The sequence below is a fragment of the Saccopteryx bilineata genome, chromosome 10 (genome assembly GCF_036850765.1).
Source record: "Saccopteryx bilineata isolate mSacBil1 chromosome 10, mSacBil1_pri_phased_curated, whole genome shotgun sequence".
NCBI lineage: Eukaryota > Metazoa > Chordata > Mammalia > Chiroptera > Emballonuridae > Saccopteryx > Saccopteryx bilineata.
This window is the reverse complement of record NC_089499.1, coordinates 6,498,453-6,526,099: the sequence shown is the minus strand read 5'-3', so window position 1 is coordinate 6,526,099 and position 27,647 is coordinate 6,498,453. Positions and strand designations below refer to the sequence as shown.

Here is a 27,647-nt window from a genome sequence, read left to right as displayed (position 1 = left end):
TTGGTGCCTGCTAGTAGAGGCCATCGACTCTGCTTTCCCTGAAGTCACACTGAGTGTAAGGGACTCACAGTTGGGTTTGTTGCAAGAATGGATTTGGGGTCCCCGCATCCATCTGCTGTGACCATGGTAACTCTTCTGAACCCTTAGTCTCCTGTAGGCTGTATGTACCCTTTCTCACTCAGTGGCAGGGCTCCCAGGGCAATATGACACCCTGTCCAGTCAGCACACAGGCATCATGGCCACGAGCACCACAGGAGCCAGGCATGGGCCTGGCAGTACCTCATTGCTCTCCAGGCTCTGAGCCCTCTTCAGCTGCAAGCACAGACAGGCCACGGTGTCAGCCACTCCTGTTTAATGCTCTGGACCAGTTAAGACACTCGGAGACCCCAGCATGAAGGTAATGCTGCAACAGCTTGGGTCTTGGGATCCCTGGGAGGTCAGGCAGTGTGCTTCTGACGGGGGCCTGGGGTCCCACGTTGTTGCTGCCACAGTGGCCAGCTTGGGCTGGCTGGCAGAAGTTCTGCTGGTAGGTGGTGCTGGCACAGAGAGGCTGGATCTGCACAAAGTGAACAAGGCGCTGAGGGAGGTCACCGAGACCTGGGCCTGCCCGGAAATTGGCCTGGTAGGAAGATTCCAGGGGCCGCTGCTGGCGGAGCTCCAGCTCACCAGGTGCCCAGCGCAGGAAGGTGTGTCGCTGCCACAGGCGCTCCAAGTCTTTCCGCCTTCCGATCCCCTGCAGCAGGTAGTAGGGGCCCTTCTCAGCGGTATGGGCCCTTGGCCCCAGTCCTGGCACCGGGCCTGGCCTTGGGGTGCCTCCCAAACCCAAGCCTGTCTGCTGGTGCCCGGCCTTGCTGGCCTGTACCCCAGCCATTTTGGCCTACCTCCATTACAGGGTTTGGCCCCAAAAGCAGTGGCCCCTGGGATATTTGTACATTGTCAGGCAAGCCGGCAGAGGAAACCAAAGCAGAGGTACCTCTGGTTGGGGAAGGGGCTGTTTCCCAGAAGGGAGCGGTTGTCAGGGAGACAGATACTCCCATCTGTATGAGGAGCCCACCCTCCCCTTGCTGTCCTCCCTACCTCCCCCCTCAGCTGCAGCCTAGGCTGCGGCCTGTCCCCACTCCTTCCACGCTCCACTCACTTTTTCGAAGGAAGTGCGGTTATCATGCTTGGAGAAGAAGTGTTGCTTTGCTGGCTCCTTGAAAAAGAGTAAGAAAGAAGGTGATGGGGGGATGATGATTTCCTGACCCCAAGATGTTATCTCAGGGCCCAAAATGGAGGGAAGATGTTGGGAGCCACCACCCCTAAACTGCTAAGCTCCCAAGATCCTGAAAAGACAGATAAAAATCAAAGCAACATCTCACTCTTGGGACATCTCATCCTTGCACTTGTCCCCAAAGCAGAAGCCTCTGGAGTCGCCGATTGAGGAAGGGACTGAGGCACCTTGCAAGATGTCCTGCCATCAGGGTGGCAGTGGTTCAAGTTTTACATCGGGCTCTTATCTCTGCATCGTCCAGGACTAAGCTTCAGTTCTGTCCTCCCCTCTGTCCACACCCATTCTCTCATCAGCAGCCCAAGCTCTTGACCCTAAATACCACCAGGAAACTGAGAATTTTCTCTCTAGCTCAAGCTCTGTCCTGAACTTCAGACACAGTAGCAACTGCAGTTTAACAGGCACCTCAAACATGTGACAGATCTGGATCATCCCCCAACCCAGTCCACCTACTGCCTCCCCAGCTCAGGTCATGGTGGCTACATCCAGCCAAACACCACAGGGCCCCCATGATTTTTTTTCTTTCACACCTGACATCCAATGTGCCAAGAAATCCTGTTGATATGTCCTTCAATATGTACCCAGGACTGGACCACTCCTCAGCATGGCCACTGCTTTCCCTGGTCCAAACCACCTTCCTCTCTCGCCTGAATTATTGCAAGAGCTTCCCACCTGGTTTCCCTGCTTCTAATCTCATTCCTCTAGTCTGTTGTCTTCCTAGCAGGCAGAACTATTCTTTTAATACGTAAGTCAGTTCACATCTCTTGTTTGCCAAAGATCCACGGCAGTTCCTCTTGTTTATTCAAGTCAGTCATCATAGTGGTTCTGAGACCCACATAGTATTGATCCCTCCTACCTTCAGCCACACTGGTATCCTCACCGCTCCTCAGCAACACCAGATACTCCCACCTCCAGCCTTTGCACCCCATTCTTTTGCCTGAAGTTTTTGTCCCACCTGGCCACATGACCCCTTCTCCCCTTCCTCTTGGGAGACTGTCCTTGAGCACTACACTAGCAGTTCCATCACCCCAACTCTGCATTTTTCACCTTCTAACACACTATATGGCTGTATATTGTGATGTTGCTTATTGTCCGATGTTAGCATTTGTCTTGCTCACATCAGTAACTCCATCACCGAGAACAGTGCCTGGCCAAATGAAGTGCCCGATTTGGTGAGCTCAGTCTTGGCTGGGTTAGGATACGAGCAATAGCTGACAGCAGGTTCCTAGGTAGAAGTCAGGGGCTAGTAGCTTCGTGCCAGATCTCTGAACCAGAATCTTCAGGGTGGAGCCTGTGGAAGGTGTCTTTAATTTTTTTATTTGTTTTTACAGAGAGAGAGAGAGAGAGATAGGGACAGACGGATGGGAATGGAGAGAGATGAGAAGCATCAATCATCAGTTTTTCGTTATGACACCTTAGTTATTCATTGATTGCTTTCTCATATGAGCCTTGACCACGGGCCTTCAGCAGAATGAGTAACCCCTTGCTCGAGCCAGCAACCTTGGTCCAAGCTGGTGAGCTTTTGCTCAAACCAGATGAGCCCACACTCAAGCTGGTGACTTCGGGGTCTCGAACCTGGGTCCTCTGCATCCCAGTCCAACGCTCTATTCACTGCGCCACCGCCTGATCAGGCGGAAGGTGTCTTTAATAAGCTCTCCTACTGGGACATCCTGCCTTAGCCAGGGAAGGTCTTCAAATAGAAAGCTTCATAAAGCCAGCTAGCCTTACTTTTCATTCCTCATAGAACAAGCTGACACCACAGGGTTTAAAAACCCTAGGGCAGGCCTGACCTGTGGTGGTGCAGTGGATAAAGTGTCAACCTGGAAATGCTGAGGTTGCCTGTTCAAAACCCTGGGCTTGCCTGGTCAAGGCACATATGGAAATTGATGTTTCCTGCTCCTCCCCCCTTCCCCTCTCTATAATGAATAAATAAAAAAAAATCTTTAAAAAAAAACCAAAAAAACCCCTAGGGCATGTTAGCCTGACCAGGCGGTGGTGCAGTGGATAGAGTGTTGGTCTGGGATGCAGAAGGCCCAGGTTCGAGACCCCGAGGTTGCCAGCTTGAGCGCAAGCTCATCTGGTTTGAGCAAAAGCTCACCAGCTTGGACCTAAGGCAGCTGGCTCGAGCAGGGATTACTCGGTCTGCTGTAGCCCCATGGTCAAGGCACATATGAGAAAGCAATCAATGAACAACTAACGTGTCACAACGAAAAACTAATGATTGATGCTTCTCATCTCTCTCCGTTCCTGTCTGTCTGTCCCTGTCTATCCCTCTCTCTCACTCTCTCTCTGTCTCTGAAAATAAAAGAACAAAAAACCTAGGGCACATTAGAAAAAAAATGGGAAAAATCTTCAGAATCTATACTTAGACAAAGGATTTTTAGCCTTGATCCATTAATAAATTGGGCCTCATCAAAATTAATAAACTTTTTTGCTTTATGGGTCCATGTGAAGAGACTGAAAAGACAAGCTACAAACTGGAAGAAAATATTTGCAAACCACATACCCAATAAAGGACTAGTATCTAGAATGCATAAACAACTCACAACTGAACATTAAAAAACTAATTGGAGGCCCTGGCCGGTTGGCTCAGCGGTAGAGCGTCGACCTGGCGTGCGGGGGACCCGGGTTCGATTCCCGGCCAGGGCACATAGGAGAAGCGCCCATCTGCTTCTCCACCCCTCCCCCCCTCCTTCCTCTCTGTCTCTCTCTTCCCCTCCCGCAGCCAAGGCTCCATTGGAGCAAAGATGGCCCGGGCGCTGGGGATGGCTCCTTGGCCTCTGCCCCAGGCGCTAGAGTGGCTCTGGTCGCGGCAGAGCGACGCCCCGGAGGGGCAGAGTATCGCCCCCTGGTGGGCAGAGCATTGCCTCTAGTGGGCGTGCTGAGTGGATCCCGGTCGGGCGCATGCGGGAGTCTGTCTGACTGTCTCTCCCCGTTTCTAGCTTCAGAAAAATACAAAAAAAAAAAATAATAATTGGAAAATTGGCCGACAACATAAAGACATTTCATCAAGGAGGATATGCAAATGGAAAATAACACATGAAAATATGTTCACCAGTGCCCTGGCTGGATAGCTTGGTTGATTAGAGCATCATCCCGAAGTGAAGAGGTTGCTGGTTTGATCCCCAGTCAGGGCACATAGTAGAAACAGATTAATGCCCCCCCCTTTCTATTCCCCCCATCCTCTCTTGCTAAACTCAATCAATAAATCTTTAAAAATAACAACAAAAACCTGGCCTGTGGTGGTTCAGTAGATAGAGCATCGACCTGTAATGCTGAAGTTCAAGTTCAAAACCCTGGGCTTAACCCAGTCAAGGCACATAAAAAACCCCTAGGGCAAGGGTCTGGAACCTATGGCTCGTGAGCCAGATGTGGCTCTTTTGATGGCTGCATCTGGCTCGCAGACAAATCTTTAATAAAAAAAATAATAACGTTAAACATATAAAACATTCTCATGTATTACAATCCATTCATTTCCTACCGCTCATGTTCATGGTTGCGGGTGGCTGGAGCCAATCACAGCTGTCCTCCGGGATAACACCAAATTTTTATTGGATAATGTTTAACGTACACGGGTCATTGTATGGCTCTTACGGAATTACATTTTAAAATATGTGGCGTTGCCTGACCTGTGGTGGCGCAGTGGGATAAAGCGTCGACCTGGAACACTGAGGTTGCTGGTTCGAAACCTTGGGCTTGCCTGGTCAAGGCACATATGGGAGTTGATGCTTCCTGCTCCTCCCCCTTCTCTCTCTCTCTCCCCTCTCTCTAAATATCAATAAATAAAAAATATTTAAAAAAAAATAAAAATAAAATAAAATATGTGGCGTTCATGGCTTTCTCAGCCAAAAAGGTTCCCGACTCCCGCCTTAGGGCGTGTTAGAAAAAGCAATCAATGAACAACTAAAGCAGCGGTTCTCAACCTGTGGGTCGTGACTCCGGAGGGGTCGCCTAAAGCCATCGGAAAATACATAATGCATATCAGGTATTTACATTCCGAATCATAACTGTAGCAAAATTACAGTTATGAAGTAGCCACCAAAATTATTTTTTGGTTTGGGGTCACTGCAACATGAGGAACTGTATTGCGGGGTCATGGCATTAGAAAGGTTGAGAACCACTGAACTAAAGTGAAGCTTTAGTGTGATACTTCTTGCTCCCCCAACCCCCTCTCTCTCTTCTCTCTGTAAAATAAATTAAAAATTTTTTTAGCCTGACCTGTGGTGGCGCAGTGGATAAAGCGTCGACCTGGAAATGCTGAGGTCGCCGGTTCGAAACTCTGGGCTTGCCTGGTCAAGGCACATATGGGAGTTGATGCTTCCAACTCCTCCCCCCTTCTCTCTGTCTCTCTCTCCTCTCTCTCCTCCCTCTCCCTCTCCCTCTCCCTCTCCCTCTCTCTCTCTCTCCTCTCTAAAAATGAATAAATAAAAAAATGAATAAATAAAATAAAAAAAAGAATACTCAGGTTATCAAAATTCTTAAAAATTTTTTTAATTAAAAAAAAAGAATATATTCACAATCATTAAACATCAGAGAAATGAAAATTAAAACCACAATGAGATATTACATCAATTACGACTAAAATATAAAATGGAGACAACAATAATTGTTGGTGAGGATGCAGAAAAACTAGATCACTCATACATTGCTGGTGGGAATGTGAAAGGTACAACCACTTTGGAAACCAATTTGTTTTAAAAACTAAACTTTAGCCAGACCAGTGGTGGTGGAATGGATAGAGTGTGGACCTTGAACACTTAAGTCACCAGTTCGAAACCCTGCGCTTGCTGCTTCAGCATGGGCTCTATGCTTGAGCACGGGCTTGCCAGCTTGAGCACAGGATCAGCGACATGATCCCAAGGTCGCTGGCTTAAGCAAGGGTTCACTGGCTTGGCTGGAGCCCTCGGTCAAGGCATGTATGAGAAGCAACCAATGAACAGGTAAGGTACCACAACTACGAGCTAATGCTTCTCATCTCTCTCTCTCTTCCTGCCTATCTATTTTTGTCTCTCTCCCTAAAAGAAAAAAGTTTAGAAGGAGTATTGAGCAAGACTGTCCACCCTGGTATGAGCTCCCCTCCACCTTGTCTGTAGGAGAAAGACCTGACATTTCAGGGAAGAAGGGCCCAGCCTCACGCACATCCTGGAGATGGGCTGGCTCCAGGCGTCAGTCCAGCTGTGTGTGGTAGGGCTGAGGATGATGCTCTGGGGGCCTGAGAGAAGCAGAAACTGGCTGGGCCACCCTGCTGCTCCCAGGGCTGCCTTGTACCTGACACCGCTGCAGGAACACTGCTGGAGGCTGGGGCTTGGCTGCAAGGCGGTATTCTTGAGCACTGTCACTCTTGAATTGGCCTCTGTGGTGCCCATAGAAGCCTTGATTGTGCTATAAGAAGGTAGACATAAGGGTGAATTCTACCTAAACTCCAATCCTGAGTTCTAGACCTCAGAGGCTATAAGCCTCTTCTGGGAGTTTATGACAGAATATGTAAAAAGAATCTGAGGTGGAGGGACACCCCTGGAGAAGGACCTGTAGAGAGGTGTCTCCTATTCATCATTAGAACAGTTGGCCAGCTGTGTTGGCCCACCTGGGAGGGCTAATGTCTGTGTGTGTGTCTGTGTAGTTTATTATTTATATTTATATATTTTTTTAATTTAATTTTTTATTTTTTTTACAGAGACAGAGAGTCAGAGAGAGGGATAGACAGGGACAGACAGGAACAGAGAGATGAGAAGCATCAATCATTAGTTTTTCGTTGCGCATTGCAACACCTTAGTTGTTCATTGATTGCTTTCTCATATGTGCCTTGACCGCGGCCTTCAGCAGACCAAGTAACCCCTTGCTTAAGCCAGCGACCTCGGGTCCAAGCTGGTGAGCTTTTTGCTCAAGCCAGATGAGCCCGCGCTCAAACTGATGACCACAGGGTCTCGAACCTGGGTCCTCGGTATCCCAGTCCGATGCTCTATCCACTGCGCCACCGCCTGGTCAGGCTATAATTTTTTAAAATTTATTGATTTTGGAGAGAGAGGGGAAAAAAACATGAATTTGTTGTCCTATTTATTTACACATTTATTGGTTGATTCTTTGTATGTGCCCTGATAGCAGTTTGAACCCGCAACCCTTGCATATTGGGACAATGCTTTAACTGACCTACCCAGCCAGGGCTTTTTTTTTTTTTTTTTTTTTTTTTGTATTTCTCTGAAGCTGGAAACGGGGAGAGACAGTCAGACAGATCCCGCATGCGCCCGACCGGGATCCACCCGGCACACCCACCAGGGGGCGACGCTCTGCCCCTCCGGGCGTCGCTCTGTCGCGACCAGAGCCACTCTAGCGCCTGGGGCAGAGGCCGAGGAGCCATCCCCAGTGCCTGGGCCATCTTTGCTCCAATGGAGCCTCAGCTGCGGGAGGGGAAGAGAGAGACAGAGAGGAAGGAGAGGGGGAGGGGTGGAGAAGCAGATGGGCGCTTCTCCTGTGTGCCCTGGCCGGGAATCGAACCCAGGACTTCTGCACGCCAGGCCGACGCTCTACCACTGAGCCAACTGGCCAGGGCGCCAGGGCCTTTTTTTTAAAAAAATAATTTTTTGGCCCTGGCTAGTGGCTCAGTGGATAGAACGTTGCCCCGCATATGTTTGTCCCAGGTTCGATTTCTGGTCAGGGCACACAGGAGAAGTGCCCATCTGCTTCTCCCCCCACTCCCTCTCCTATTTCCCTCTTTCCATCCAGCAGTGAGTGGCACGATTGGGTAAGAGCATGGCCCTGGGTGCTAAGGATAACTCCATTGGAGCCCATCAGCCTCAGGCACTAAGAATAGCTCAATACTCAAGCATCAGCCCCAGATGGGGTTGCCGTGTGGATCCTGGTCCAGGTGCAAGCAGGAGTCTGTCTCACTAAGGGGGGATGGAGAGAGAGAGAGAAACATGGATCTGTTCCTGTATGTGCCCTGACCAAGGATCAAACTGGCAACCTCTGTGCTTCAGGACAACACTCTAACCAACTAAGCTAACAGGCCAGAGCCAGCCATGGCCCTTCTTCCCTCCCTCCCTCCCTCTCTTCCTCCCTTCCTTCCTTCTTTCTTTCTTGTTTTCTTTCTTTCTTTCTCTCTCTCTTTCTTTCTCTTTCTATTTTATTTTATTATTTTTTTTGACAGAGACAGAGAAAGTCAGAGAGAGGGACAGACAGATAGGAAGGGAGAGAGATGAAAAGCATCAATTCTTCATTGTGGCATCTTATTTGTTTGTTGATTGCTTGTTTGTTGATTTCTTTCTCATATGCCTTGGCCGGGGGGCTACAGCAGAGCAAGTGACTCCTTGCTCAAGCCAGTGACCCTGGGCTCAAGCCAGCGACCTTTGGGCTCAAGCTAGTAACCATGGGGTGATGTCTATGATCCTACACTCAAGCCAGGAACCCCGTGCTCAAGCTAGTAAGCCCACGCTTAAGCCAGATGAGTCCACACTCAAGCCAGTGACCTCAGGGTTTTGAATTTGGGTCTGCATCCCAGTCCGACGTTCTATCCACTGCGCCGCTGCCTGGTTTTTCTTTTCTTTTCTTTTCTTTTCTCTCTCTCTCGTCTCTTTTCTCCCTTTTCTTTCCTCCCTCCCTTCCTCCCATCCTTTTCTCTTTCTTTAATAAGGCCCTAATATGGGCTCAGAAGATAGCAGTGAAAAGACAGAAAGACCCTAGCCCCTATGAACCTTCCTTCTGTGGGGGAGTCAAACACAGTGATTAGGGTCTGGGAAAAGAAATAGCCTAATGACTAGATCAAGAGTTCACCTAAGTGATGAACTTTCCGAAAGAAGTACTTCAGGCCCTGACTGAGTAGCTCAGTTGGTTAGAGTGTCATCCTGATACCCCAAGGTTGCAGGTTCGATCTCGAGTCAGGTCACATACAAGAATCAACCAATGAATGCATCAATAAGTGGAATACCAAATCAATCTCTATCTCTTTCCCCTTCCTCTCTCTCTAATAAATAAATACAATTAAAAAAAATACTTCAACAATAAATAGCTTCTGGAGAGAATTTCAGAGATAAGGACAGAGCAGAAAAAATAAATGAGCACCAAGGGTCTAAGAAGGAGCTATACTGCATTGACATAATTAGGCAGACACCCTGTGGATAATGATGTCTGGTCATGGAACTCTTGTGGCCCATCCTCTTTGTCCTGAGTGCTCCCTGGAGAGGATGGTGTGTCAGGTCCTCCATGACCATAGCCCGGAGCAGAATGAACCTGTTGTGAGCTGGCCTGTGGCCATCACGGTAGGATCCTAAACATGACTAGAAAGCCCATCATTTTTTCATCCCACTGAGGTTTTGGGTCATTCAACTTTACTGTCCATCTTTCTAATATCTGTTGAACACCCCTTGCTCTCTATTCAGTTTAATTCAACAGTATTGACTGGGCCTTTATGGTATTCCAGGCATGGAGCTGGGCAGGGGGTATACAGATGGAAGAAAACAGCATTTGCCCTCAAGATGTTCCCAGTCTAGGCCCTGGCCGGTTGGCTCAGCGGTAGTGTCGGCCTGGCGTGCGGGGGACCTGGGTTCGATTCCGGCCAGGGCACATAGGAGAAGCGCCCATTTGCTTCTCCACCCCTCCCTTCCTCTCTGTCTCTCTCTTCCCCTCCCACAGCCAAGGCTCCATTGGAGCAAGGATGGCCCGGGCGCTGGGGATGGCTCCTAGGCCTCTGCCCCAGGTGCTAGAGTGGCTCTGGTTGCAGCAGAGCGACGCCCGGAGGGGCAGAGCATTGCCCCTGGTGGGCGTGCCGGGATCCACCCGGTCGGGCGGATGCGGGAGTCTGTCTGACTGTCTCTCCCCGTTTCCAGCTTCAGAATAAAAACAAACAAAAAAAAAAGATGTTCCCAGTCTAGAGAGTGTAAATTCCAGAAGTTTGGAGGGTAGGCCTGGGAATGGGGTGGCTAAAGGACTAGGAGTTTAGCTGGTGAGCATGAGACTAGGACCCCTGGAAGGGGGATGGTATTTAGAAAGACTAAGTAGGCTCCAGGGGTGACCTCAGGACACCAGAGGGGGAGTGGATAGTTCAGGGTCCTCCACTAGCCTGAATGTTGGATGAAACTTTTCCTGCTTTACTTTCATAATTCACTCAAATTCTAGGTACTACCCCAGGGCCAGGAACCAGGATTAACTATAAAATACTCTTACCCAGGAGCCTATTAAAGCACTTTGCATCTTCCCAGGAAAGGAACAGAAAAAGCAAACTTTCTTCTTGTCCTTTAGAGGCTGCCTGAGAATCTAGGGGGTCAAGTGTTGCTTAGTGACAACGGGGGGGTTGTGACTGCACAATGCTGCTGACTGCTGAGGCAGCGCCCAGCCTGCTCTCCCTCTGTGCTTCCTGCTGTGTTTTTACTTCTCTCCAGAGAGCAATCTGCCCCTCCACACTAACAGCCTAAGAGAGTCCTTATATATAGAAACACATAAGGCTCCACTGTGCAGTCTGCGAAGTTCACAGTCAATGAAATATTAAGGAACAGTTAGAGGTGAATTTTGCATTTTTAAAACTGTGCAACTGAAATGCCAGGGATATAAATTTAGAAAGCACTCATGGAGTCAACGGAAATGTTAAAGGGGCTGTGGCTGTTAGGATAAAATGGGTGCTTCACCTGGCCCACTAGTTCAGTCAGAGCGCCGTCCTGAGACGCCAAGGTTGCAGTTCAATCCCCAGTCACGACACACGTGGGAAGCAACCAGTGAATGCTCACTAAATGGAACAAATGAATGCTTCCCTCTCTCTCTCAAAAAAAAAAAATCAATTAAAAAAAATCACGTCATGCCTGACCTGTGGTGGCGCAGTGGATAAAGATGGAATGTTGAGGTACCAGTTTGAAACCCTGGGCTTTCCCAGTCAAGGCACATATGAGAAGCAACTACTACAAGTTGATGCTTCCTGCGCCTCCTCTTCCTTCTCATTCTCTCACCTCTCTCTAAAATCGATAAATAAAATCTTAAAAAAAAAAAAATACTGCCCTGGCCAGAATTCTGTTGGTTAGAGCATCGTCCCAAAAAACAGAGGTTGCCAGTTCGATCCCTGGTCAGGGCACATTCGAAAACAGATCTATGTTCCTGTCTCTCTCTCCTTCCTCTTAAACCAATCAATAACAAAAATTTTAATATGAAAAAATCATTTAAAGTTGGTGTTTCAGAATAAGTGAAACAAATGAATGCTTCTCTCTTTATCTCTCTGTCCCTTCCTCTGTCTCTCTAAAATAATCAATCAATTAAAAAATCATTTAAAACTGGTGCTTCAGAATAAGACTGTCAATATCTCAGGAGCCGGTGGTGACCAGGAACATCAATCACAGCAGGTAAATGTTACAAGGGCCTGAGTGAAGAGGAGCAGAACAGAAGAGCAAAAGAAGGAACACGAAAATATTTGACAATTTGACATTATGGTTCTATTCCAAGTCATACTTGGACAAATAATTGTCTCTTTCTTTCTCTCTCTCATTGCTAATGCTGGGATGTGAACAGTTCATCCCTTTTATTAACCAAAAGAAGTTAGCCTTATAAATGTGCTAATCAAAAATTCAACAACAGGAAACACTCAGACCCTACTAGTGTCACTGGCACAAGTATCACTAGCCAGAAAATCCACCCTTGTATAATTAAGTTGGAGACCTCCTCTCACATTCTCAAGTAGAAGAATATTTATTGCTGCATCCATGTAGGGGGAATAACTGTAAGCAGCCTGAATGTTTACCAATAGGACAATGAGGAAATTGGTCGACAGTCACACAATGAAATACTGCGGTTACAATAAATGGGCTAAGATACTTGAATCCAGAGATAAATCTTAAGAATGGTGAGTCAAAAGGTCAAGTTGTAGCCTGACCAGGTACAGTAGATAGAGTGTCAGCCTGGGATGCTGAGGACCCAGGTTTGAAACCCTAAGGTTGCTGGCTTGAGCGTAGGCTCACCAGCTCGAGTGCAGGGTTACTAGCTTGAGCATGAGATCATAGATATGACCCCATAGTTGCTGGCTTGAGCAAGGGGTCACTGCCTCAGTTGGAGCTCCCAGTCTAGGCACATATGAGAAAGCAATCAATAAATAACTAAGGTGCTGCAACTATGAGTTGATGCTTCTCATCTCTCTCCTTCCTGTCTGTCCCTCTCTCTCTCTTGTCTTCTCTCTCTTGCAAAAAAAAAAAAAAAGCCAAGTTGTAGAAAGATACACCACTTCTAAAATGACACAGACATCCCTGGCCAGGTAGCTCAGTTGGTTAGAGCATTGTCCTGATGTTCCAAGGTTGTGGGAACCCTGGTCAGGGCACCACATATAAGAATCAACCAGCGTGACTAGGCAGTGGTGCAGTGGATAGAGCGTAGGACTGGGATGTGGAGGACCCAGGTTCAAGACCCCGAGGTCGCCAGCTTGAGCACGGGCTCATCTGGTTTGAGCAAGGCTCGCCAGCTTGAGCCCAAGATCACTGGCTTGAGCAAGGGGTCACTCGGTCTGCTATAGCCCCCTGGTCAAGGCACATATGAGAAATCAATCAATGAACAACCAAGGAACCGCAACAAAGATTTGACGTTTCTCATCTCTCTCCCTTCCTATCTGTCTGTCCCTTTGTCTGACTCTGCCACAAAAAAACAACAACCAACCAATAAATGCATGAATAAGTGGAACAACAAAAGTGTTCTATCTCTCTCTCTCCTTCCTCTCTTTCTAAAATCAAAAAGTAAAATTTTAGGCCCTAGCTGGTTGACTCAGTGGTAGAGCACTGGCCAGAGTGTTGATGTCCTGGGTTCAATTACTGGTCAAGGCACACAGGAGAAGCAACTATCTGCTTCTCCACCCCTCCTCCTCTAACTTCTCTCTCTCTCTCTCTTCCTCTCCTGCAACCATGGCTTAATTGGTTTGAGTTCATTGGCTGGGGGCACTGAGAATGGCTCTGTGGAGCCTCTGCCTCAGGTGCTAAAAATAGCTCAGTTGTGAGCATGGCCACAGATGGGTGTTGCCAGGTGGATCCTGGTCAGGGCGCTTGCAGGAGTCTGTCTCTCTATCTCCTCTCCTCTCATTTGGAAAAGAAGAAGAAGGTAAAAAAACTTTTTCTAAATTACCATTTTAGCCCCAGCCAGTTAGCTCAGTTGAAGTGTTGTCCTGACATGCCAAAGTTGCAGGCTGATCCCATCAGGGCACATACAAGAATCAACAACGAATGCATAAATACATGGAACAACAAATCAGTGTTTTCCTCTTTCTCTCTCTTCCTCTCTCTAAATCAATAAAAATAAAAAGATACAGACATGCAAAACAATGTTCTACACTGTTTATGAATACAACACATGAACTAAAACTGTTCCTGTCAAAGTCACCAATAATACTCACTCCTCATTTTCTTTGCTCCACCAGCAGCATCTGATCCCCTCTACCTCTTTGAAAGACGGTATAATCCTCACCATTTAGCTCAGTAGGTTAAGAGCATCATCCTGAAACAAGGTTGAGGGTTTGATCCCTGGTCAGGGCACACACAGGAAGCAACCAAAATATGCACGACTGAGTAGAATAACAAATGCTTCCCTTTCCCTTCCCCTCTCCTTCCTTTTGTTTGTTTGAAGTGAAAGGCGGGGAGGCAGAGACAAACTCCCACATGTGCCCCTACTGGGATCCACACGGCAAGCCCCTACCAGGCGATGCTCTACCCCGCGGGGCCGCAGCTCTGTTGCTCGGCAACCAAGGTATTTTAGCCCGTGAGGCCAAGGCCATGGAGACATCCTTAGTGCCCGGGGTCCAACTTTGCTTGAACCATTCGAGTCATGGGTGCAGGAGGAAAGGGGAGAGAGAGAGAGAGAGAGAGAGAGAGATGGAGGAAGCGGTGGAGAAAGAGATGGGCGCGACTCCTGTGGCCCTGACCGGAAATTGAACCCAGGACTTCCCCAGACCAGGCTGATGCTCTACCACTGAGCCAACCGGCCAGGGCCCCTCTCTCTGTCTTTCTAAGAATCAACAGGGCAGGCCACAACTTGACTTTCTGACGCATCATTCTTAGGATTTATGTCTGGATTCAGGTATCTTATCCCATTTACAGTAACCGCAGTATTTCACGTGGGACTGTTGACCAATTTCCTCATTGTCCTGGTCCGATAGTTCGGTTGTTGGCACATCGCTCCAAAGTGTAGAGGCTGCCGGTTCAATCACTGGTCAGGGTACATACAGGAGGACCTCGATCTTCCTGTCTCTCTCTCGCTCTCTGACTTTCTCTCAAAAAAAAAAAAGAAAGGAGAGAGAGAGAGAGAGAAAGAAAGAAAGATAGATAGATAGATAGTATAGGACGTGGCTTCCACAGCACGTCAGTCTCCTGAGCACACCTTCTCTGGCTCCTTCACTGCATTTTCTTCATCTAGACATCTGGACGTCGAGTGTCTTCCGCCTCAAGACAGTCTGTTTTCCATCCACGTGCCTTCGTTGATCGCATCCTGTTTCCTGGCTTTCAAAGCCGTCTATACCCACGGGAGGCAGAGTTCCCCAGACGCCCTGCACTCTGCCTACGCCCTCTGCCCTCTGCCCGCGCTGCCACCAGGCTGCTCCAGCGTCTAGCCGGCCAGGAACCTTGGACATTTCCTCCTTTCTCTCCCCCCTAGGTGCCCAGTTCTGTGCCCCTCTCTGACCACAGCGTCTCTCGCCTCAGCTACTCACCCTAACCAGCTCTCCTTAGGACCAGCCAGGTCCCAGGTGTGTCCTGGCCCCTGGGCACCCAGTTCACTCCACCTTCAGCAGGGTGTGCGTCTGCTGTCCCCTAAATGGGTCTGCATTAGCGAGGAGAGGGCAGGTAGGGTGTGCGTAGGCTGCAGTGTGGATGTGGAGGTGTGAGGGTACCTCTCACGAGGCTGTGTGTGTGGATGGGTGGGTGGACGCACACGCGCACGCGCGGGAAGCTGGTCACATTCCCACAAGTAAAACCGTTAAAACCGTTAGTCACGTGCGGCAGTGGTGCCAGGAAGTGGGGTATAATTCCCATTGGTCAGAGCAGGCTACGGGGGGCGGGCCCGCGCATGCTTAGTCGGCTTCCACGGAACCAAGTGATTTCGAAGCCAGATCAAGGCTACCTCAGGTCCAGGCGTGTTCGGCCCTCAGAGGTGGAGGCAGGAGGGGTTCGGGCAGGCGTGCTGGGAGGGGATGGAAGTGGGGGGTCGGGGCGGAGGGTCGGGATCCAAGGGAGCCTTGGAAATAGGATCGGGATTCTCCGGGGCCTCGAAGAGTTTCCCGGGTGCGGGCTTCGCCACCGGAGCCGTGCCTGGCAGTTCCTAGCCGCCCTTTCCTCCTTCCCTGTGACGGAAGACTGCGCTGCCTGGCTCTCCAGGGAGACTTGACTCGCTTGCTCCTCCTCCGACAGCTGTTTCCGTCAGATTCCAGCCCCCACCCCCAGTTCACCCCCACCCCGGGTTTGTTTCCCATCCGAGTCCGAAGGATGCAAGGAGGAACAGGAAGTCAAGGAAGCCGACTGGGTGTTTGATCCCCATTATGGAAAATCTCTTGGAAGCCCCTGAAAGGCCCGCAGAATGATTTAGTCTGGGAGCCCGGGCATGCATGTCTCCTGTTTGAAAAGACGAGACGAGAGAGAGAGAGAGAGAGAGAGAGAGAGAGAGAGAGAAAAAGAAGAGATCAGGGCGGACCTGGCCGAAGCCCGAGGGGCCACAGAGTCTGAGGGACAAACCTGTGGCGACCCAGTGGAGGAACGACCTACGTGGCCTCAGGATTCCAGAGTGGAAAATGGGGTCAGATTGGGGGGCTGTGCCCCTGAGGACTCCCTGTTGAGCCCATGTTCCCTCCCCTGCCTGCCCCCTTGACTGGGCCCTTCCTGCGGAAATGGTTGCGTTCCTTACATGCGCTCACACCTTCTGTGCCTCCTTTACCAGGATTGGGGAATGGAAAGGAGAGGGAACCCTGCCCTGGAAAGCTTTTAATGTGTCAATTTCAGTTTTCATTTACCTTCGAATGACTAGGATCCTACCTAAGAATGACTGACTGCCTCTTCATTACTGTTGTAAAGGGGACCTGTGACAGTTGGGATTTCTGCCCTCTGAGAGTTTGAAAGCCCATACAGGTAGAATGAAGACAGGTAAAATGCACAGAGGACAGGTAATCATGAGGCTGAGTACAGCGAGCACTCTCTGTTCCTTAGACTTAGTCCAGGATGTAACCCTTAGACTTAGTTCAGGATGTAACCTTGGAATTTCTTCCTCATTTAATAAACCTCTTTTTTTTTTAAGTGTTTTGTAAAGGAGGCTTTATTTATTTATTTAAGGAGACAGAGAGAGAGAGAGAGTCAGAGAGAGGGATAGACAGGGACAGACAGGAAGGGAGGGAGAGGAGAAACATCAATTCTTCATTGCGGTTCCTTAGTTGTTCATTGATTGCTTTCTCTTATGTGCCTTGACCACGGGCCTTCAGCAGACCGAGTAACCCCTTGCTCGAGCCAGCGACCTTGGGTCCAAGCTGGTAAGCTTTGCTCAAACCAAGTGAGCCCGTGCTCAAGCTGGTGACCTTAGGGTCTCAAACCTGGGTCTCCCACATCCCAGTCTGATGCTCTATCCACTGCGCCACCCTCTGGTCAGGCTAAGAAACCTCTTAAGAATAAGTTAGATCTGGAACTGGGGGAGCACATGCTTTAGACCCCAAGCCACATGCTTTGAAATTACTCTCCTCCCATCAGCATAAATGAAAATGGAAGGTGATAGGGTTTGTCATCTTTTAGATGAAGTAATAATAGTCTTGTGATGTGTATGAAATTGTCTATATCCTAAAGCTAGACTCTAGAAGGAGGAGTTCTGTTAGTGTGGAAGAAAGAAAGAAACTTGGGCTATCAAAGGAATAAGTAAACACAAGTCAGGAATCCAATATTTAATTCAACCCACCTTCTTTGTTAAAGTATATAATAAATCTCTGCTGATCTAGGGATCTGAAATAATAATTGAAAACAAATCATATGTAATTTTTTTTGTATTTTTCTGAATTGAGAAGTGGGGAGGCAGAGAGTCAAGACTTCCCGCATGTGTCCAACTGGATCCACCTGGCATGCCCACCAGGGGGTGATGCTCTGCCCAACTAGGGCGTTGCTCCATTGCAACTAGAGCCATTCTAGTGCCTGAGGTGGAGGCCATGGAACCATCCTCAGCACCCAGGCCAGCTTTTGCTCCAATGGAGCTTTGGCTGTGGGAGGGGAGGAGAGAGAGAAAAAAGAGAGGAGGAAGGGTGAAGAAGCAAATGAGTGATTCTCCTGAGTGCCCTGACTGGGAATTGAACCCAGGACATCCACATACCGGGCTGATGCTCTACCACTGAGCCAACCAGCCAGGGCCCAAATCATATGTATTTTTAAATTTGTGGAATGGCAAGAGTATAAGTGGAGAATGTTTTGGTGGAAAGATGATCATCTTGATTTTGATTATGTTAATTTGGAGGTATGTTTTAGTCATCCAAATAGAGATGTTAGGTCAGCACTGTAGAATACAGGAGTCTGAAGTTCAAGAGAGGGGTGTGAGCTGTAGGTAACAACTTTGGGAGCTGTCTAAAATAATGCAGGGTACTTATTAACTTTTTTATTGTGGAAAATTTCAATTATATAAAAGTAGAGATCATGGATGAATGAATTCCAATGTCCCTGTCACATACAGTATAAATGATACCATGCAGTATTTGTCTTTGTCTGGCCTCTTTGACATAGCATAAAGCCCTCAAAGTCCATCCATGTTATTATCATAAATAGTAGGATTTTTTTTTTTATGGCTGAATGCTAATTCATTGTATGTATACGTATACCACATTTTCTTCAGCTAGACATCCACTCAGGGACACTTAAGTTGTTTCCATAACTTGGGTATTGTGAATAATGCTGCAGTGAACATAGGGCTGCAGGTATCTCATCGATACCCTGTTTTTATTTCCTTCTTATATAAGCCCTGACGTTCTATTTTTAATTTTTTAAGAAAATTCCATACTGTTTTCTATAGTGGCTGCACCAGTTTCTTTTTTTTCTTTTTTCTTTTTTTTCTTTTTCTGAAGCTGGAAACGGAGAGGCAGTCAGACAGACTCCCGCATGCACCCGACCGGGATCCACCTGGCACACCCACCAGAGGGCGATGCTCTGCCCATCCGGGGCGTCGCTCTGTTGCGACCAGAGCCACTCTAGCGCCTGGGGCAGAGGCCAAGGAGCCATCCCCAGCGCCCAGGCCATCTTTTGCTCCAATGGAGCCTCAGCTGCGGGAGGGGAAGAGAGAGACAGAGAGGAAGGAGAGGGGGAGGGGTGGAGAAGCAGATGGGCGCTTCTCTTGTGTGCCCTGGCCGGGGAATCGAACCCACGACTTCCGCACGCCAGACCGACACTCTACCACTGAGCCAAGTGGCCAGGGCCGCAGACAAATCTTTAATTAAAAAAAATAATGTTGGCTTTGTCTGGTTGGCTCAGTGGTAGAGTGTCGGCCTGGCGTGCAGAAGTCCCGGGTTCGATTCCCGGCCAGGGCATACAGGAGAGGCGCCCATCTGCTTTTCCACCCCTCCCCCTCTCCTTCCTCTCTGTCTCTCTCTTCCCCTCCCACAGCTGAGGCTCCATTGGAGCAAAGATGGCCCAGGTGCTGGGGATGGCTCCTTGGCCTCTGCCTCAGGCACTAGGATGGCTCTGGATGCAACAGAACGACGCCCTGGATGGGCAGAGCATCGCCCCCTGGTGGGCGTGCCGGGTGGATCCCGGTCGGGTGCATGCGGGAGTCTGTCTGACTGCCTCCCCGTTTCCAGTTTCGGAAAAATGCAAAAAAAAAAATTTTTTTTTCCAAAAAAATAAAGTTAAAAATATAAAACATTCTCATGTATTACAATCCATTCATTTCCTACCACTCATGTTCATGGTTGCGGGTGGCTGGAGCCAATCACCGCTGTCCTCCGGGACAACACCAAATTTTTATTGGATAATGCATAGTGTACATGGGTAATTGTATGGCTGTCACGGAATTACATTTTAAAATATGTGGCGTTCATGGCTCTCTCAGCCAAAAGGTTCCCAATCCCTGATATAGCTGCTGCTTCTTTTATTTTTTTCTTTTTAAAGTGAGAGGAGAGGCCCTGGCCGGTTGGCTCAGCGGTAGAGCGTCGGCCTAGCGTGCGGAGGACCCGGGTTTGATTCCCGGCCAGGGCACACAGGAGAAGCGCCCATTTGCTTCTCCACCCCTCCGCCGCGCTTTCCCTCTCTGTCTCTCTCTTCCCCTCCCGCAGCCAAGGCTCCATTGGAGCAAAGATGGCCCGGGCGCTGGGGATGGCTCTGTGGCCTCTGCCCCAGGCGCTGGAGTGGCTCTGGTAGCAACATGGCGACGCCCAGGATGGGCAGAGCATCGCCCCCTGGTGGGCAGAGCCTCGCCCCTGGTGGGCGTGCCGGGTGGATCCCGGTCGGGCGCATGCAGGAGTCTGTCTGACTGTCTCTCCCCATTTCCAGCTTCAGAAAAATGAAAAAAATAAAAATAAAAATAAAGTGAGAGGAGAAAAGATATAGAGACAGACTGCCACATATGCCCTGACTTGGATCTACCCAGCAATCCCTGTCTGGGACTGATGCTCAAATCAACTGAGCTATCCTCAACACCTGAGTTATCCTCAGCACCAGGGAGGCTCAGAGCCACTGGCAGTGGGAGGGGAAGAGGGAGAAGCAGGAAAGGGAGAAGAAGAGAAGTAAACACGGGACATCAGCATGCCAGACTGATGCTCTATCCACTGAGCAACTGGCCAGGGCCTTCACTTAGCTGCTTTTTTTTTTTTAAGATTTTATTTATTCATTTTAGAGAAAGAGAGAGAGAGAGAGAGAGAGAAAGAGAGGCACGGGGGAGAGATGGGGGGAGGAGCAGGAAGCATCAACTCCTATATGTGCCTTGACTGGGCAAGCCCAGGGTTTCGAACCGGCAACCTCAGCATTCCAGGTCGAGCCTTTATCCACTGCACCACCACAGGTCAGGCTTTTTTTTTCTTTTTTTAACAGGGACAGAGAGAGGGATAGATAGAGACAGGCAGACAGGAACGGAGAGAGATGAGAAGCATCAATCATCAGTTTTTCCTTGCAACACCTTAGTTGTTCATTGATTGCTTTCTTATATGTGCCTTGACTATGAGCCTTCAGCAGACCGAGTCACCCCTTGCTTGAGCCAGCGACCTGGGGTCCAAGCTGGTGAGCTTTGCTCAAACCAGATGAGTCCATGCTCAAGCTGGCAACCTCGGGGTCTCAAACCTGGGTCCTTCCACATCCCAGTCCAACACTCTACCCACTGCGCCACCGCCTGGTCAGGCCACTTAGCTTCTTTACTGCCCAATTCTATACTTCTCTTGGAATTGCAATATCCTATAGTCTGGAAGAACCAGTCTTCTTGGGAGAGGTTATACATTAAATCATTCATTGTATCAGGCAATGAAAATGGGGGTTTATTGGGTTTTTTTTTTTTTTTTTTTTTTTTTTTTGAGACAGAGTCAGAGAGAGGGATAGACAGACAGGAACGCAGAGAGATGAGAAGCATCAATCATTAGTTTTTCGTTGTGCATTGCGACTTCTTAGTTGTTCATTGATTGCTTTCTCATATGTGCCTTGACTGCGGGCCTTCAGCAGACTGAGTAACCCCTTGCTGGAGCCAGGGGCCCTGGGTCCAAGCTGGTGAGCTTTTTGCTCAAGCCAGATGAGCCTGCGCTCAAGCTGGCGACCTCGGGGTCTCGAACCTGGGTCCTTCCACATCCCAGTCCAATGCTCCATCCACTGCGCCACCGCCTGGTCAGGCTATTGGGTTTTTCCTAAAAGCAAATTATTAGTAGGGTGGTAAGAGAAAAGAACAAGAGAGCAGAGGGTAGAAGCCAGGTTCATTCTTTCCCAGTTGACTGGGCTCTCCCTGATATTAAGAAAGAGAGAAATGGGCCTGACCTGTGGTGGCGCAGTGGATAAAGTGTTGACCTGGAAATGCTGAGGTCGCCGGTTCGAAACCCTGGGCTTGCCTGGTCAAGGCACATATGGGAGTTGATGCTTCCGGCTCCTCCCTCCTTCTCTCTCTCTGTCTCTCTCTCCCTCTCTGTCTCTCTCTCCTCTTTTAAAAAAAAATGAATAAATAAAAAAAAAAAGAAAGAGAGAAATGGCCTGACCAGGCGGTGGCGCAGTGGATAGAGCGTTGGACTGGGATGCCAAAGACCCAGGTTCGAGACCCCAAGGTTGCCAGCTTGAGCACAGGCTCATCTGGTTTGAGCAAAGCTCACCAGCTTGGACCCAAGGTTGCTGGCTCGAGCAAGGGGTCACTCGGTCTGCTGAAGGCCCACGGTCAAGGCACATATGAGAAAGCAATGAATGAACAACTAAGGTGTCGGAACGAAAAACTGATGATTAATGCTTCTCATCTCTCTTTGTTCCTGTCTGTCTATCCTTCTCTCTGACTCTCTCTCTGTCTCTGTAAAAAAAGAAAGAAAGAAAGAAAGAAAGAAAGAGAAAGAAAGAAAGAAAGAAAGAAAGAAAGAAAGAAAGAAAGAAAGAAAGAAAGAAAGAAAAAAAAAGATGTGTATGAAGTTTAACAACAGAGAATACCTATTTCTGGCACATAGATAATGGGAATTTTCATTAATTGAATGAAAATATAACTACTGAAATATCCTCATTTACATATAATAGTTACTAGTAAAGCAATCTTGGGGAGGAAATTGCCGTATGTTAACCTTTTAAATTAATGTTCCTCTTTTTTTAAAAAAATAGGGATAATCATAAGAAATGAATTTTAATGTCTGGAATATCAAAGATATGCTCAGTATTCCCTCAGGCTCTGGGTAAGTGTTCTGGTTATATACTGTGATACTTAAGAAGATATTATAGTTATATTGATTTCATAGAAATAGACTCCCCTTTCTATTGGTTTATAGTAATATATAATAGTTACCCCATATAATTTCTTCCCCTTGCCTATCGCTGCTGTACCTTCCCATACTTGTCTTTTTCCTTTTGCCTATGTTATGATTATAAAAGCAATGTCAGTTCAGCTATGTGTGTTAACTGAGCAATGACTCTGTCCAGCAATGGGTATAGGGACTATGACGCCTGTGAAAGTTAGACATCGCCCAACATCCAGAAACTCACTTCAGTTGGAGTGATTGCTATTGAAATTGCAGAGGAAAATCAAAACAATGTTCAGATATGCGTTCAGTTGTATAGTACTTCTGGGGTTACTGTGGAGTTAAGAGCCACTCCAGCTGTTGAAAAGTCTCAATAAGCCTGACCTGTGGTGGTGCAGTGGATAGAGCGTCGACCTGCAATGCTGAGGTCACTGGTTCAAAGCCCTGGGCTTGCCGGGTCAAGGTACATTCGAGAAGCAACTACTGTGAGTTGATGCCTCCTGCCCCTCCCCCTTTATCTCTCTCTCTCCTCTCTAAAAATCAGTAAATAAAAACATTTTTAAAAAGCCTCATTGAAATATTGCCCCCTGTCATTACTCCACTGAGGTACTTACATTGATGTTCACCAGTCATGCTGTAAGCCAAATAAGTAAACTGCTCACAAAAATGAGGGGATATTTCAAAATGAATATGAAGCTATAGGATATCCCCTCATTTCTGTGAGCAGTGTATATATTTAAGGCCTTTATAACTGCTTTTGGTATGCTTTTACTAATGGATAGTGTAGTTTTTCCTAACACTTTCATACAGAGACTTATTAATTGAGCAAAAACCTAGAGCATTTTTCTTTTTATTTCTCAAAAATGAAAAAGGTTGATACAGAGTAGGGCAAATCTTTGTTTAATCTAGATCATAGTTTTAAATGAATTTTTTTTAATTTTAATTTTATTTTATTTATTCATTTTAGAGAGGAGAGAGGGAGAGATAGAGAGAGACAGGGGGGAGGAGCTGGAAGCATCAACTCCCATATGTGCCTTGACCAGGCAAGCCCAGGGTTGCGAACCCGCGACCTCAGCATTTCCAAGTTGATGCTTTATCCACTACACCACCACAGGTCAGGCTAGATCATAGTTTTAAGATGTAAATCCTACATGATTTCTGTAGGCTCACGGAGCTTTTTTTTTTTTTGGTAATGATTATGCAACCTACTTTATATGTGTGCAGCCCATTACCTTAGCTAATCTTAGAAAATGATTCTATGAGTCAAAATAATTATTCTTCCCTGTGCTGAACTATTGGTGTTACTTTCTGTTTTGTACTAATATGTGATGGTAACTTTAGCTCAGATTATGTAATTATATGCTATCTAATTATTTTAAATTTAATATTTGGAAAAGTAATGGTTCGTATGTATGTGTTTTACTGAAAAACATTTTCTCGGATTACACAACAGCATTAAGTAACAGAAATTGTTGAAGTGTCTTTTAAGTACAAGCTTGAGGACTGTTTTACTTGTCCCACTTATATGCTGTTTCTGTAGTAGGCTTAGTAGGCTGTGTTTAAGTATGATTGTATCATCAATATCACTGTTCTCTTCATATGTGAGGTTCAAAGACTGGCATAGATACCCAGGGAAAGCAAGTTACAAGTCCACAGTTTAAAGTATTTAAAGCAAACTAGGATAAGACAGTAAAAGTGTGAAAAGGAACAATACCTTATTTCAAAAATAATTGTTAATGGATCCTCCTGTGCACAAACTGAGTTGATCATATCCTTCCTTCTGGATGAGGCCTATATTAGTAGCATGGGCAGCCAATACAAAGTACCATAAACTAGATGGCTTAAACAACAGAAATTAATTTTCTCACAGTTCTGGAGGTTGGAAGTCCTAGAACTTTATGCTAGCATAAGCATACTTGGTTTTTGGTGAAAGCTCCCTTCCTGGCTTGCAGGAAAGGAGACAACCACTTTCCTGCTGTGTCCTCACATGGTAGAGAGAGGTGAGCTTTCTGGTGTCTCTTATAAGGACACCAACCCCATCATAAGGGCCCATACTCATGTGTATGATGTAGGTTTAAAAGTTTACATAATATGCACACTATGTAATAGTGCTCATTAGCTTTTACTCATTTTTCTGCCTCAGAATTACATTTTGAGACTTATTCATGTGGTTAAATGTAAGTCTAGTTTATGGCTTCTGACTCCTGCATCAGTTACACATATATACCATATTTTATTTTTAAACTATTCCCTTAGTGATTAAAAGATTCACCTTTTTTTTTTTTTTTTTTTTTTTTTTTACAGAGACAGCAAGAGTCAGAGAGAGGAGAGAGGGATAGATAGGGACAGACAGACAGGAACGGAGAGAGATGAGAAGCATCAATCATCAGTTTTTCGGAGTGACACCTTAGTTCATTGATTGCTTTCTCATATGTGCCTTGACTGCAGGCCTTCAGCAGACCGAGTAACCCCTTGCTTGAGCCGGCGACCTTGGGTCCAAGCTGGTGAGCTTTTGCTCAAACCAGTTGAGCCTGCGCTCAAGCTGGTGACCTCTGGGTCTCGAACCTGTGTCCATTGCATCCCAGTCCGACGCTCTATCCACTGCACCACCGCCTGGTCAGGCCGATTCAACTTTTTAAAAGATAATGTTCTCGAAATCCCTAAAGAGTTTATGAACTTTGATCTCCAAAATGGTGTTATAGCCCACAGTGCTATTATACAAGGATTAGTGGTGTTATTGTTTGAATTCCCATCTGATTGTCCCCAGGTAGTTCTAATGAAAATGTTCGGCATTCAGAATTTTGTTTCTGAATACCAGGTAAAGCTGGTAGTGTTCAGGGGTCTAGGAGGTCAGAACAAGCTAGCACTCTGCTCAGAATATTTTGAAATGAATAGTTGTGAATTATGATTTTATTTGTTCAGAATGTTTTACACTTGCTATATACTTTTCTTGCTTAATTTCAGGACCACTAAGTCATCTAACTGGACTAATAATCAGACTGATTACTCCAGTCTCAGTGATTCGCAGTTCCTCTTTGGATCTCAGTTCTGCCCAGAAAGTTCAGAGATCCTGTCAGCACCGTTGGACGTTGGTGTCCATTTGAGAGATCCAAAACAGTTACAAAAAAATTCTCTGGATGTGAGTCTGATTACCAGAATTTCTTTGCATACATTTCACTGTCATTATGGAGATAAGCTGTACAGAAGATTAGTCTGCTGAATTATATTTAGAAGTATACTCCTGTAAGGGTTACTCTCCAAAACAGGTTGTGCTTATTGGTAATTTGACTTGGTGGTTTGAAATGTAGAAAATAATTTGTATTTGCAATTTCCTCTACCGCTAAAGCAATATAGAATAGTGCTAGTACCTTGACCAGTTCTAGGGCAATCCAAATATTGCATGATATTTTCCAAGACTAGCCATACTATTATTATCATTATTATTTCAGCAAGAGAGAGAGAGAGAGAGTGAGAGAGGGATAGACAGGAAGGGAGAGAGATGAGAAGCATCAACTCGCCCTGGCCAGTTGGCTCAGTGGTAGAGCATTGGCCTGGCGTGCGGGAGTCCTGGGTTCGATTCCCAGCCAGGGCACACAGGAGAGGCGCCCATCTGCTTCTTCATCCCTCCCCCTCCCTTTCCTCTCTGTTTCTCTCTTCCCCTCCCGCAGCCACGGCTCCATTGGAGCAAAGTTTGCCCAGGCGCTGAGGATGGCTCTGTGGCCTCTGCCTCAGGTGCTACAATGGCTCTGATTGTGGCAGAGCGACGCCCCAGATGGGCAGAGCATCGCCCCCTGGTGGGCATGCCAGGTGGATCCCAGTCGGGCACATGCGGGAGTCTGTCTGACTGTCTACCCGTTTCCAACTTAAGAAAAAAAAAAGAGAAGCATCCACTCGTCGTTGAGGTACCTTAGTTGTTCCTTGATTGCTTTCTCATATGTGCTTTGACTGGGAACGGGGGTTCCAGCTGAGCCTGTGACCCCTTGCTCAAGCCAGCGACCATGGGGTCATGTTCAGTGGTGGGATTCAGCCAGTTTGCACTGATTCGGCGGAACCAATACCTAAGTTTTTGTTGAGTTCACTGAACCGATTGCTTAAATGGCACTTGTAATCAAGGTTCTCTCTAAGGTGGGCACCTGGGCTATCGCCCAATGTAGAAATCAAATTTACATTCTTTTGTTTGTTTGTATTTTTCCGAAGTTAGAAGCAGGGAGGCAGCCAGACTCCCACATGCACCCAACCAACCGGGATCCAGCCGGCATGCCCACCAGGGGGCGATGCTCTGCTCATCTGGGGCGTTGCTCCACTGTAGCTGGAGCCATTCTAGCGCCTGAGGCAGAGGCCATGGAGCCATCCTCAGCGCCCGGGCCAACTTTGCTCCAATGGATCCTTGGCTGCGGGAGGGGAAGAGAGAGACAGAGAGGAAGGAGAGGGGGAGGGGTGGAGAAGCAGATGGGCGCTTCTCTTGTGTGGCCTGTCCAGGAATTGAACCCAGGACTTCTGCACATTGGGCTGATGCTCTACTGCTGAGCCAACTGGCCAGGAACACAAATTTACATTTTTTACTCTTTTTTTAACGTCATCTGTACAACAGTATATTCTAAGTGCCCGTAGTAATGTTCATTCCATCCATAAGTGAAAAAATTGCAAGTGAGGATGCCATTTAACAAGTAATATGGAAATATATTAAATAAGTTTTATTGTTTTCTGTCAGGTATTATTTAATATTTTTTCATTAATATTTTAAACCTCTTATAATCTAGTTCTGTGTACCTCTTTAATTGTTCTTATTTAAGTATTAGATGCATGAAATAATAAACTACCTTTCAGTAGATTGTTTTTACATATGGTTGTTAAATTATTTGAATCTCACGACTGGTCATGTCTATGACCCCACACTCAAGCTGGAGACCCCACGCTCAAGCCAGATGAGCCCGCACTCAAGCCGGCAACCTTGGGGTTTTAAACTTGGGCCCTCAGCGTCCCAGGTCAATGCTCTATCCACTATGCCAGTGCCTGGTCAGGCTATCTATTCTATTATTTATAAAAATTTTATAAGAAAAACAGAACTTAAGGAAAATTGGAGTAAAGTAACAAATTTTATTTTAGATGGCCATTTTTTTCTAAGAACTTCAGGTGCTTTGAAGATTTTAATCTACTATGTTATATTATCTCCGTGAAGAAGATGAGGATTCTGGGGCCCAACCTAATGAATGAGGACCAGAATGAGGAACTAAGTCTCTGAGTCCTTGATATTTTTTTTTAGAACAGCATGTGTCCTTTTATATATTTGTTTATTTTGATCTAGAACTAGACTTTATATATAGACTTGCCTGCATCGAATAGAAACTTAATAAGATTAGGTCAGTGCTTTAAATTAGTAGGGTATGCTCTGAGATATTACAGTATAAAAAGTGGTGGCCAGCAATATGAAGGAATAAATGTACTCCCTAAATGTTTCAGAGTAAGACTTGAATCAGAATGCAGGAATTGGCTCACCATGTGTCAGCATGCTCACTGCCCAGTTCATGTCCAACT

At 47.0% G+C, this 27,647-nt stretch overlaps 2 protein-coding genes across 2 annotated transcripts in view; one reads left to right on the top strand and one right to left on the bottom strand.

Annotated features, from left to right (window-relative positions):
- Window positions 1-335: 335 nt before the first annotated feature.
- On the bottom strand, window positions 336-10,453 carry C10H3orf84 (chromosome 10 C3orf84 homolog). The gene is made up of 4 exons (XM_066244290.1): window positions 10,427-10,453; window positions 6,539-6,652; window positions 1,139-1,195; window positions 336-754 (listed from the first exon to the last, which is right to left on the bottom strand). Exons 1-4 carry the CDS (start codon window positions 10,451-10,453, stop codon window positions 338-340), a joined length of 615 nt encoding a protein of 204 aa, XP_066100387.1. The 3' UTR covers window positions 336-337.
- Window positions 10,454-15,297: 4,844 nt separating this feature from the next.
- IHO1 (interactor of HORMAD1 1) overlaps window positions 15,298-27,647 on the top strand; it is a 30,045-nt gene continuing 17,695 nt past the window's right edge. Inside the window, exons 1-3 of the mRNA XM_066245694.1 lie at window positions 15,298-15,358; window positions 21,979-22,049; window positions 25,077-25,251. Coding sequence (XP_066101791.1) covers window positions 21,994-22,049; window positions 25,077-25,251 — 231 coding nt within the window. The 5' untranslated portion in view covers window positions 15,298-15,358; window positions 21,979-21,993. The remainder of the gene's footprint in view (window positions 15,359-21,978; window positions 22,050-25,076; window positions 25,252-27,647) is intronic.

Coding starts and splice junctions, on each gene's coding strand:
- C10H3orf84 (XM_066244290.1), bottom strand. CDS start 10,453: ATGCAAAGTGCTTTAATAGGCTCCTGG. Junction 6,653..10,426: donor GTGCTTTAATAGGCTCCTGG/GTAAGAGTATTT, acceptor ACCTTCTTATAG/CACAATCAAGGCTTCTATGG. Junction 755..1,138: donor ACCGCACTTCCTTCGAAAAA/GTGAGTGGAGCG, acceptor ACCGCTGAGAAG/GGCCCCTACTACCTGCTGCA.